Below are 12,351 nucleotides of genomic sequence, written 5' to 3'. Positions count from 1 at the left end.
CAGCACAGTCATGGAACATAGCAGATGTTCAACTTCAGTTTGTTGAGTGAAAAATGTGCTTTGTTGGCCTAGGATATTTTTTTAAAGCCCTAGACAATGGGACTTTTACCTCTTCCCTCAAAATCAATTTGAAGCAACTCATTTTAAACCGACTACTATTCAGAACCCCTACCTAAACTTTACTCCTTTCCATGCATTCCTATTACATGATATTGCACTTGGTTAAATGAGTCCCAACTTTTTCCAGAGTCACAGAGAATAAGCAGAAGAAAATGTTAGTTCTGTGCTTCCTGCATATGTATTAGGCACCAATCTCAGGGAAAGGTAAGGAAGAGAGTCTCTCTAAGAGGCCATTGAAAGCACTGGGAATACAAGGAAATGAATCATAACCACATGGGATTCTACAGAACCGCGTCAGTTCTGGCAAATTAATAAATCAGGATTGCTCATGCCTGTAATCCCAGCACTTTGGGAGGCCAAGGAGGGTAGATCATGAGGTCAGGAGTTCAAGACCAGCCTGACCAACATAGTGAAAACCCATCTCTACCAAAAATACAAAAATTAGCCGGGAGTGGTGGCACGCACCTGTAATCCCAGCTATTCAGGAGGCTGAGGCAGGAGAATCACTTGAACCCGGGAGGCAGAGGTTGCAGTGAGCCGAGATCATGCCACTGCACTCCAGCCTGAGTGACAGAGTGAAACTCCATCTCAAAATCAATCAGTCAATCAATCAATCCGGATTGGTTTAAATAAAGAATAAATTTCTGGGGATATATGGGAGCCCTGTTCCAGTGTCCTGGAATCTGAAGGTAACAGAGCAGAATGCACCACCAGCACAAGCCATGGCCCACCAGGACCTAGCACAATGCTGGGAATGAATCAACACGAAAACGAGCAAATGAATGAATGATTGAATGCTATAGAGACACCTGTAGTTGTAACACAATATCTATTTCCCTTTCTGGGGAGAATAAGGCCCCTGATTTTTAGTTGGGCAAGTGACTACATAAAATAAGACTACATTTCCAGCCTCCTTTGCAGCTTGGTGAGCCCACAGCTGCTAAGATCTGTCCAGTAAGATATAAGCTGAAGTGGCATATGAAACTTCCTGGAGGTATCTCTAAAGAAAGTGAATGTACCCTCCTCCTTTCCTTTTCTCCTCCCTATTATCTGGAATGAGAATGCTATGGTAGGAGCTCAGCAGCCACCCTGGACCCTGCCAATAGGGGCCACAACCTAGAAATAAAGGGGGAGAAATCGAGAAAGAGCCTGAGCTTCTGACAAATTTAGTCCACACCAGCCCTGGACTAATATCGAAATATCTTTAGTGAGATAATAAAACTTTGAGTTTTTTATTGTATGCAGTAAACCAGATTCTAACCAGTAAAATGCCAAACAAGTGAATTACTTTAACAAAACACGGGGGCATTTTTTTCTGTATCAACTTAGCTGAACACTCTGTAAAGAATACACTTATTGGCCAGGCATGGTGGCTTATGCCTATAATCCCAGCACTTTGGGAGGCCAAGGCAGGAGGGTCACTTGAGCTCAGGAGTTGAAGACCAACTTGGGTAACAACAGAGTGAGACCATTGTCTCTGCAATTCTTTTTTTGTTTTTTTGTTTGTTTTGTTTTTCTGGGCATAGTGGCATGTAGCTGTGGTCCCAGCTACTGGAGAGGCTGAGGTGGGAGGATTACTTGAGCCCAGGAGGTTGAGGCTACAGTGAGCCATGATCACCCCACTGCATTCCAGCCTGAGCAACAGAGTGAGACTCTGTCTCAAACAGAAAAAAGAAAAAAGAAAAAGAAACACTTATTCATAAGCCTCTAGTGCTTTTTCCAAGAAATGCACTTATTCATAAGCATCCCATCTTTATTATGCCTTTATTCTTTCTGGTAGAAATAATATCACAGAGTCAGTCTTCTTGACTGACATGGTTCTATCAAACAATCCTCCTTGCCCTCTCCAAGAATGTCATAATTTTGTACAAGCAACCAAAAGCAACATTGACCCTTTGCATTTAAAAAGCCTCAACAACCCCATAAAATTCATTCCTTTCAGCCTCTAGTTATCTCTCAACCTTTTGTAACAATTTTCCAGATGCCATCAGTGAATTTTTTCTGAGTTACAAGAATATCACAACTGATCTACTGTAGAATATTCCATTTTAAAAGTCAGAAGGTCACAACACACAATTTAAAAAAGTCATTAAAATGCCCCAATCTGAAGCCTTGGGCCAACTGGGATTAATCACACAGGACTTGTGTTTTTTAGTCCTTTTCATTCCCTCCAATATGATTACAGCAATAAATCAATAAACATATTGTCTCTTCTGGCTGATTTCATTGGAAAGTTTTAGAGAGATTTGGATGAGTCAACATGTTGGTATTCCCATTTCTAGCTGCAGCTCCACTGCCAAGGGCATATAAGTAGATGTAAAAGAAAATATAATAATATGCATAGTGCGCATAAAGTGTTGTTTTAGCATGAATTACTTAGTAATAATTTGTTAATCTTAGTTTATGGTCCATGTACCAATCCTGTAATTGTGTTATTAAAAACACTACGTTAAGCACTCAGCACCGAAATCACAATTGATAAAATGATTATGTTTTTCTCCATAAATTCTAATGAAATTATTATGTCCGTTAATAAGAACCAGGGCTCTCTTCAAGAACGAAGTAATTACTATGTAGTATGATTTACGCAAAGCCAAATGGAGTTATTATCCACACTTCATGAATCTCTATGAATTGCCTTATTTAGTCTATATATTATCCATCATTTCTCCACATGTAAAAAGTGGAATGAATGAGAATCAAAGAAGGTTAGACCTAGAAAGACCCTTCTAGGTTTTTAAGTTCAAAGCCCTGTTTTTGAGTTGGAGAAACAGAAACCAGAGCTGTTCAGCAGCCAGCTAAGCTAAAGCATTTGGTAAGTGGCACAGCCAGAACTAGATAAAAATCCAATCTCCCAATTATCTTTCCATGGCAGCATCCCAGCTTTATTTATAGATATGCAAATTAATGCAATGCTTTTTTTTTTCACAGTAGCTATGAGTTACTGTAACACTTATTAAAAGGTTTTTTGTCTATTTAGGGTATTTAGTTGCATATCATCCTAAAATTAGAAAAATAGTATTCCCTGACAGGTCCAGGCTTGCTTACTAGAAGATGGGATTATACATTTCACGGACTGGGCCCTACCTGTTTATTTCTGCTGCCTTGTGGAGTGCTATCAAAGCCTGCAATATATTCCAAAAGCTTCAAGATACCTGGCTGACAGCCCATTTTCCATGTGCTAGAAACACAGAGACTGACTGTGTATTATTGAATGGGATGAGAAATAATGGAAGTGGTAAAATGTTTTCCTAAACTAGAGAAATCACATCTTCCACTTGTCTATGGGACATGAGTGTCTAGCCCAGGGTTTCTCAACCTTGGCACTACTGATACTTTGTGCCAGATAACTCTTCCTTGTTAGGGTCTGTCCTGTGCATGGTAGGATGTTTTGTAGCATCCCTGGCCTCTATTCACTAAATGCTATAGCACCCCCCTTCCAATTGTGACAAACAAAAATGTCTCCAGATGCTGCCAAATGCCCCTGGAGGGAAATCCCTCTCCTTCACAGAGAAACACTGCTCCAGCTAAACAAAGAAGCTTAGTCATTTTGCCTTGGAAAAGAATGATCAGCAACTCACCAAGAGGGTCTGGGAAATGCCTGTCAGACAACAGATTATATTCATCTTCTGAGGTTAACACCTTGCCACCGGCTGGAAGAATTCGACATTTAGGAGCAGCTCCTCTCTGATAGGCCTGGGGAGGGAAAGGCACACAGGAATGATATCTTTTTCCCCATTTGATTTTTGGAAAATATCAGGGATATAACAAATAGACAGATTCAGACATTCAGAGATAGCAATCCCCATACTATGTTATTGAGTTATAGTCATTTACTCAAAAAATATGTTTTGAATACCTGCTAATGGCAAGGTAATATTTTAATACTTTCATGTGATGGTCACAACATGGTAAATCAGAGTCCCTAATCTCAGGGAGATTTACCCTAGGTATGTTCTCGAATGTGGAAAACATAATCTCAGTAACCCTGAAAGTCCGCACCACATTTGCCATTTCAGATGCTAACAACTAAATCATTCTGATAATAACCACAAAGGTGACGATCACACAAATACTGCACAGAATGCTTGGTGACTGATGTGGGCCACATATGATGACTAATAAGACTGTGGAACACGTAGCTGCAATGATAGTTACCATGGATTTTCATCAAAACATGAAAATGTTGGCATAAAATATGCCACTATTTTGCCCTCAGATGTGAAACTGTTTTGCAGCAAAATGGTTGAGATGGAAGTACAGCACTGTGACATCAGAACAAATGCTGGCCAGCAGACAAGAAGCTCTGCTATTTGAGACACAGAAAAGAGGCACAGGGCATTGCTAAAGCAGTTTGGTAAGCACCTATGCCCACAAGGACATGCAGATAAGATAACATTTAAGTATGTGCATCTGACGGGAGGGCTTAAGTCAAGGCAAAATTCTGAAACTAGTAATCTAAAGGCAAGTTGAGAATTGAAACTAAGAAAGTTTGAGACCCAAAATCTAGAATTTACTCTTGGAAATAACTAAATAATGTTGATCTGACCAACATAATCAGAGTAACGATAACATGTTCTGCAGCAATAAGATAGTGAAGAGATCCAAATGAAACAAACTCTCAGATATCTAAAGTACTTGTAACAACGACTAATCAACTGCTTAAGCATGTGAGGGAAACAGAATATACCCACTAACACAGAATTCTGGCAGCCTGACCTATTCATCCTAAGAAAGACGATTGGAGGACTCTTCTGAATAAATGATTAACCCAGGAAGGAGGATCTATACATAATTGAGGGTTCCCCATGAAATAATACCTTAAAGCTCTAAGAACTCCCACAGAGCTACATTATAAGTGAAACAATAATGTTGAGAGAAGAATCTAAACTTGTATGATATTAAGAAGATTTACAAGCAATTTGATGTAGACTGGACTCAAAAGTGAATTGTATTATTAGTTATAACAGGCCCCAATATTGGCTTTTATAAGCATTATACCACTTAATCCTCAAAACAGTACTATGCATTACATGTTATCTCCATTTTTCAAATGGGAAACATGAAGCTCAAAGAGACTGAATAACTTGCCCATGGCTCAGCAGTGAGTAGGTGACACATCCAGGATTCATATTCATGCCTGTCCAGCCCCAGTGCACACAAAATAGAAACTGATTATCAAGTGAGAATGTTTTACTTTTCCTGTTTAATTGCCAGCCAGAATTGGACTCTAAATAAAATAATAGATGACTTACAGGTACTTAATGCATAATTCTTAGATATAATTTTATAAGATACTTCCATAAATTAAAAAAAGAAGATATTATTAAAACTTCAAGAAATTATGACAAACTGCGTGGACTTTAAAAGAATTCCAAGTTTCAAAAAATACTTGGTTATTACCAAATTAAGTCACCATATCTTAACAATTTGAACAGGTTCAGTTAAAAACGATGAACAAAGAAAAAGCAGTGCAATGTACAAACTGCAAGCTGAGAGAGCAAGCTGAAATAAGTGAAAAGAGGAAAAACACCAACATTTGATTCAAAATGAAACTTCAGTTAGTGTTAAATGCAGTGAAAAACTTTAATAAATCCAAGAACAAGATCTAGGGCTGTTTCTTCCCAATGGGTTAGTAGTAATCATACCAGCAACTGCTCCACACCCAGCTCTAGCTTTACCACAGGCCCAGCCATATGCTAAATGCTTCAGTACATTCATTCACTTACTCCTCTCAACACCATGGCAAAGAAATCACGCAGATCTCATTTTACAGATGAGAAAACTGAGGCTCAAGATTTATAGCTTAGGCAAGGGCGCCTATCTAGTAAGTGGTAAAGGTATGAGTCAAAGCCCATAGTATGAACCATATTATGCTACACTGTCCCTCCTCAAGCTCCTCTGAAAGGACGTTGTAATGAGTCATACAAAACATAAGGTGTCTTGTTATTATCATCACTATTTGTAGTGTATTGATACTTTGTTGCTGAGTAGAAATTAAGTGTTGAATAAAATCCTAATATTGATAAGCAGAGAAAATATTAGCTTAATAAATGTTGAAAAGAGTAAGTCTACCCAAGAGAGCACTTGAGCTTTGCCTGGTAGCCTGTGAAATAAGTTTGTAGTATATTTTATTTCTATTTTCCATCAGAAATGGGAAGGAAACAGATTGGTCTGTCAATCTGAAGCCTCTTCCTAATGGTTTAGCATCAGGTGTAGTCCTCACAGTGCTCTGTGAAGACTATTTTGACTACTCTTTTTTTTTTTTTGAGATGGAGTCTCACTCTGTCACCCAGGCTGGAGTGCATTGGGGTGATCTCAGCTCACTGCAACCTCCACCTCCCGAGTTCAAGTGATTCTCCTGCCTCACCCTCCTGAGTATCTGAGACTACAGGCATGCATCAGCACGCCCAGCTAGTTTTTGTATTTTTAGTAGAGATGGGGTTTCACCATGTTGGCCATGCTGGTCTCTAACTCCTGACCTCGGGTGATCCACCTGCCTTGGCCTCCCAAAGTGCTGGGATTACAGGCATGAGCTACTGCACCCAGCCATCTTGACTATTCTTGAGCTTAGAGGCCAGAGAGCAGAGTTTTAAATCTGTTACTGTCGTTCACTGATAAATAGTAGCTGTTCATTTCAAAGGGAGCTTGAGGGTCTATGCAGACTAAAAAATGTGTACAGTATGAGATCTGGGAGGATAGTGGGATCATTTGACCTAACTGTTCAGCTTAATTGAGGACTGAAGGCAAGAAGTCACTTGTCAACAAGTTCATTTCTAGTTAATGGCACAACTTGACCTAACTTTTAGTTTGCCAAATTCACTGCCTGATATTCTTTCCCCTATACCACACTACCTTCCTACATAAGGAAAGAAATGGGAACCAATAAAAACTAAAGTCCTCCCAGGGGCTGAATGCTTTACACCCATTAACTCATTTTCTCCACATTTTACAGACAAGGAAAATAGTGAAATAACCAGAAAAAAGTTAAATGAAAAAAAAAATACCTCCATGGAAATAAAGTATGTGAGGCATTCTGAATTCCTAGGAACCCAGGAAAACCCAGGCAGATTCAAATTTAATAACAACGTATGAAATAACTCCTCAGCCACCTGTCATGCACAGGGCTTCAGAGTGGGAAGACAGAGACATAGAGCAGAGACATCAGGATGATGGCTGAGAAAGACCTCGAGGCTGAATGATCATAGGAAAGGCTCCTATGCCAAATACTGGTCCTTCTATCTTCATACTCACTTGCAATCACTTGTTCAAAGTCTATCTTGCCACTAGACGGCAAGCATCTGTCTTATCAACTGCTGTATACCCAGAACCTTGTATAACACTTGGTATGCAGTAGGCATTCAATCAGTGTCTGTTAGCTGAAATAGATACCTACATGAATGAGTGCTCATTGAATGAATCAATCTCTATTTTTGTACCAGTACCATGCTGATTTTGTTAGTATAGCCTTGTAGGAAGGAGAGGGCACACCAATCAACCCAGCCAAACTTTTAAGAACAGTGTAAGAATCAGTAGTAACAAAGAAGTGTCTTACCTCTTTATTCTCATAGCTCTCCACAGCATAATCATTTTTAACTACAACGTATCTCTCCTTCCACTTCTTTATGTCTTCAGAAAATTGTGATAGCTCTGCTTCATACAAAATAGTTCCAGGTGCCAATGGTGGCTTAAAGAAGATGAATACAATTAACTATCACAACAAAAGATAACACACCTTGTTACCACAAAGTTATCCATGCTATTTCAAGGAATAGTTTAGGAAACTATCTTCCACTGAGATCCTGGGGAAACTGTTGCTTCCTCCTCTCCCCCCACAATTTCCCTTTCCTACTCCACTTGACCCAATGTAAATATTTGTCTTATTGGTATTTTTATTATTTTCATTTCCCTCTATTACGCTATAGGAACAGAAGCATATGGTAGAAGGAATTATAGTAATAAGGTTATTATGCCTTGCATGCATGTGGCACTCAATAAATGCTTGATAAACTCTATGGGAGAGAGGGAGTGAGGCAGGAAAGTGTAAGTGTGGATACCTACCTGGACACCCTGAACATGTCTCAGGGTTAATCCCCGCAAAGCGGGAGAATTAACGGACCGTTCCCCTATTCATTACACCTGCCGATGCAGCCCCCAATTCTCAATGGTTTTCCTAAACCCAAAGCCATGGGGACCCCTCTCCGTGCTACTCAAGGAGATCATGTTTGCTATTTGGTTAAAGAACAAGCAGGTATCAAGCCAGAACACCTGAGTTCCACCTCTTCTACTGAAAAGTTTGAGGATTTCTCATTAACCGTGGTGATATATGTGCTGTGCGGGCATTTCCATTAGATTCCTAGTTACATCTTCCATTGGATTAACTGTGTAAGGATAATTCCCATCCTGCTTCATTGTGTAATTTTCATATTATTTCAAAATATACAAATGGGCCTCTTGTCTTTTACATGTCACTGAATTTACATCTATTTTCCCTTTATTAAAAAATCATAGTGCCTTCAGAAACTTACCCCTCTACTTTCAAGTAAAATTTTAAATGAGCTATACAGAAAAAAATAGATATGCCAATCTAAGAATAATCTAAGGGATGAAACAAATTCCCTTCCAAATTCCAGTGCTTAATGAGGCAAGACAGGAGACAGATAATGCGGCAGTCCCCTATCTTGCCTCATTAAAAGGTAAGAGAGAATCTCTTCTCTTTAAATGAAACTGAAACCATGATATAAGCTGAACTTCATAGTTCTTACGTGCAGCTTTTCTTAAAACCTGGACCACTTAATCAACTGATAAGCTTGTTAAAAATGGGGCCTCACGATAGACTTACTATATCAGAATCTCTGGGGCTGTGGGCCAGAATGTGCATTTTAACAAGCTCCCTAACTTTTGAGATCACTGTTTTATGAGGGAAAGCAATCACTTATCCCTATGTACTCATGCTGCTAAATATATTGGTCAAGTTAACTTCTCAGCATTATGTGACTCACTTATCACTTATTCTCTCTTGAAACCCCTTCTTTTTTATTTTTAGTTTTTTAAATTTTATATTCAAGGGGTATGTGTGTTTCTTACATGGGTGTTACGTGTAACGGTGGGGATTGGGCTCCTAGTGTACCCATTACCCAAATCTTGAGCATTGTACCCAATAGGTAATTTTTCAACCCTTACTCCCCTCCCACCTTCCCCACTTTCGGAGTCTCCAGAGTCTATTCTCTCCATCTTTATGTCCATGTGTACCCATTATTTAGCTCCTGCTTATAACTGAAAACATGTGGTATTTGATTTTCTGTTTCTGAGTTAGTTCACTTAGGATAATGGCCTCCAGCTCCATCCATGTTGTTGCAAAGGGTATGATTTTGTTCTTTTTTATGACTGTGTAGCATCCTGTGGTGTATATATACCACATTTTCTTTATCCAATCCACCACTGGTGCACACTTAGGTTGGTTCCATGGCTTTGCTATTAAAAATAGTGCTGTGATAAACACACACGTACAGGAGTCTTTTATATAATGATTTATTTTCCTTTGGGTAGATACCCAGTAGTAGGATTGCTGAGTCGAATGATAGTTCTTTTTTAGTTATTTGTGATATCTCCATACTATTTTCCCTAGGGGTTGAACTAATTTACATTCCCACTAACAGTGTATGAGCATTTCCTTTTCTCCACATCCACATCATCTGTTATTTTTTGACTTTTTAATGACATCCATTCTTACTGCTGTAAGATGATATCTTGGTGTGGTTTTAATATAATTTCTCTGATGATTGGTGATATTGAGTATGTTTTCATGTGTTTGTTGTCCACTTGTATGTCTTCTTTTGAGAAATGTCTGTTCATGTCCTTTGCCCAGTTTTTAATGGGGTTGTTTTTTCTTGTTGAGTTTCTTGTAGATTCTGGATATTAGTCCTTTATTAGGGGCATAATTTGCAAATATTTCTCCCATTTTGTAGGTTATCTGTTTATTTTGTTGACTATTTCTTTTTTGTGTATAGGCTTTTTAGTATAACTAAGTCCCATTTCTCTATTTTTGTTTTTGTTGCATTTGTTTTTGGGGTCTTCATCACAAATTCTTTGCCTGGGCAAATGTCCAGAAGAGTTTTTCCTAAGTTTTCTTTTAAGATTTCTATAGTTTCAGGTCTTACATTTAGGTTTTTAATCCATCTCAAGTTAATTTTTGTATATGATGAGAGATAGGGGTCCAGTTTCATTCTTCTGCATATGACTAGCCAGTTTTCTCAGCACCTTTTATTGAATGGGGTATCCTTTCTTCATTATTTATTTTTGTTGATTTTATCAAAGATCAGTTGGTTGTAGGTATGTGGCTTTATTTCTGGGTTCTCCATTCTGTTCCATTGGTCTATGTGTCTATTTTTGTACCAGTACCATGCTGATTTAGTTAGTATAGCCTTGTAGTATAATTTGAAGTCAGGCAATGTGATGTCTCCAGATTTGTTCCGTTGCTTGGGCGTGCTTTGGCTATTCAGGCTTTTATTTGCTCCATATGAACTTTAGGATTAATTTTTCTAATTTTGTGTAAGATGACATTGGTAATTTGATAGCAATTGAATTGGAGCTGTATATTGCTTTGGGGAACATGGTCATTTTAATGATAGTGATTTTTCCAATCTGTGAGCATGGGATGTGTTTCCATTAGTTTGTGTTGCCTATAATTTCTTTCATCCGTGTTTTGTAGTCCTTGTAGAGATCTTTCATCTCCTTGGTTAAATGTACTCCTAAGTGTGTGTGTGTGTGTGTGTGGTGGGTGGGGGTGGCTATTATAAATGGGATTGAGTTCTTAATTTTGAAACCCCTTTTTTATTTGCCTTCTGGGACATTATGCTTTTCTGATTTTTCTCCTACTCCATAGACTGTTTCTTCTTAGTCCATTTTGCTGGATCCTTCTCCTTTTTCTGATCTCCAAATGCTGAAGGGGCCAGTGTACTGTTTCTTTTCTCTGTCTATAGTCTTTCCCTGTTTTATGGCCCATGGCCTTAATACTAGTTATAAGCTAACATCTTCCAAATTTCTATTCTCCAGGCTCAATCACTCTGCTGAGCTCCAAATGAAAACATCTAATGGCCTATTCAACATTTCCACACTAGCATCTCTAACTTAACATGGCCAAAAGGGAACTCGTGATCCCATTCACTCGACTCTTCCTTCTAAGTAAAAGGCAACTCCATCCACTTATTTGCTCTGGTTAAAAACCAAGAAGTCATCACTGATTTCTCTCTTCTTCTATTATCTCACACCCAACCCAACAGTATGTTCTGTCAGCTCTATCATAAGCACCTCTCCTCACAACCATGACCATCACCACCCCAGTCCAATTTGGCATCATTCTTCCCTCAGATGCTACAGTATCCTGCTCACCAGTTTCCATTCTCCTCTCTCGCCCCATAGTCTATTCTTTACAGAGAGGCCAGACAGATCATCTAAAATTATATGCCACTCTGTATTCAATACCCTCCAGTGGGAGACTTCCCATTACAAAACAAAATCAAAACCCTGTTGTGACCTGCAGGTTGACATGATGTGCTCCCGATCTGTCTCTCTGCTGTCATTGTTCATCCCTCCTCCCTTGCTCACAGTGCTCCCAGCAGACCGACCTTCCCTCTGTGTGGCAGGGTCTTCACACTTGCTGTTCCATAGACCTGGAATACTCTTCCCACGAATATTCACACAGCCTACTCTCATTGCACTCCAGTTTCTGCTTAAATGTTATCTCCACGGAGGGCTTCCCTAACCACCTTCTCTAAAATAAGGCTCTAGGCTGGGCGTGGTGGCTCACAACTGTAATCCCAGCACTTTGGGAGGCCGAGGCAGGTGGATCACTTGAGGTCAGGAGTTCAAGACCAGCCTGGCCAACATGGTGAATATCCTGTCTCTACTAAAAATACAAAAATTAGCTGGGTGTGGTGGTGCACACCTGTAATCCCAGCCACTCAGGAGGCTGAGGCAGGAGAATCACTTGAACCCAGGAAGCAGAGGTTGCAGTGAGCCACGATTGTACCACTGCACTCCAGCCTGAACCACAGAGCACGACTCTGTCTCAAAAATAAAATAAGACTCGCTTTATTTCTTTTTAGCATTTATTATTATCTGATGTCACCTGATATTAATTTGTTTATTATCTGTTTCCTGCATGTGAATATAAACTCCAGGAAGGCAGAGAACTTGTCTTAATTCCCCAGTTCTTGGACTATAGCCTAG

At 39.3% G+C, this 12,351-nt stretch overlaps 1 protein-coding gene across 1 annotated transcript in view; it reads right to left on the bottom strand.

Moving 5' to 3' along the window:
• NIBAN1 (niban apoptosis regulator 1) overlaps nucleotides 1–12,351 on the bottom strand; it is a 176,979-nt gene that overhangs the window by 89,344 nt on the left and 75,284 nt on the right. The window contains exons 3-4 of the mRNA XM_031004602.3: nucleotides 7,676–7,807; nucleotides 3,702–3,816 (exon numbers count right to left, since the gene is read on the bottom strand). Of these exons, the coding sequence (XP_030860462.2) occupies nucleotides 3,702–3,816; nucleotides 7,676–7,807 (247 nt within the window). The remainder of the gene's footprint in view (nucleotides 1–3,701; nucleotides 3,817–7,675; nucleotides 7,808–12,351) is intronic.

The sequence above is a fragment of the Gorilla gorilla genome, chromosome 1, assembly GCF_029281585.2.
Source record: "Gorilla gorilla gorilla isolate KB3781 chromosome 1, NHGRI_mGorGor1-v2.1_pri, whole genome shotgun sequence".
Taxonomy (NCBI): domain Eukaryota; kingdom Metazoa; phylum Chordata; class Mammalia; order Primates; family Hominidae; genus Gorilla; species Gorilla gorilla.
The sequence above is the reverse complement of the archived record's forward strand: the minus strand, read 5'-3'. Positions and strand labels throughout refer to the sequence as shown.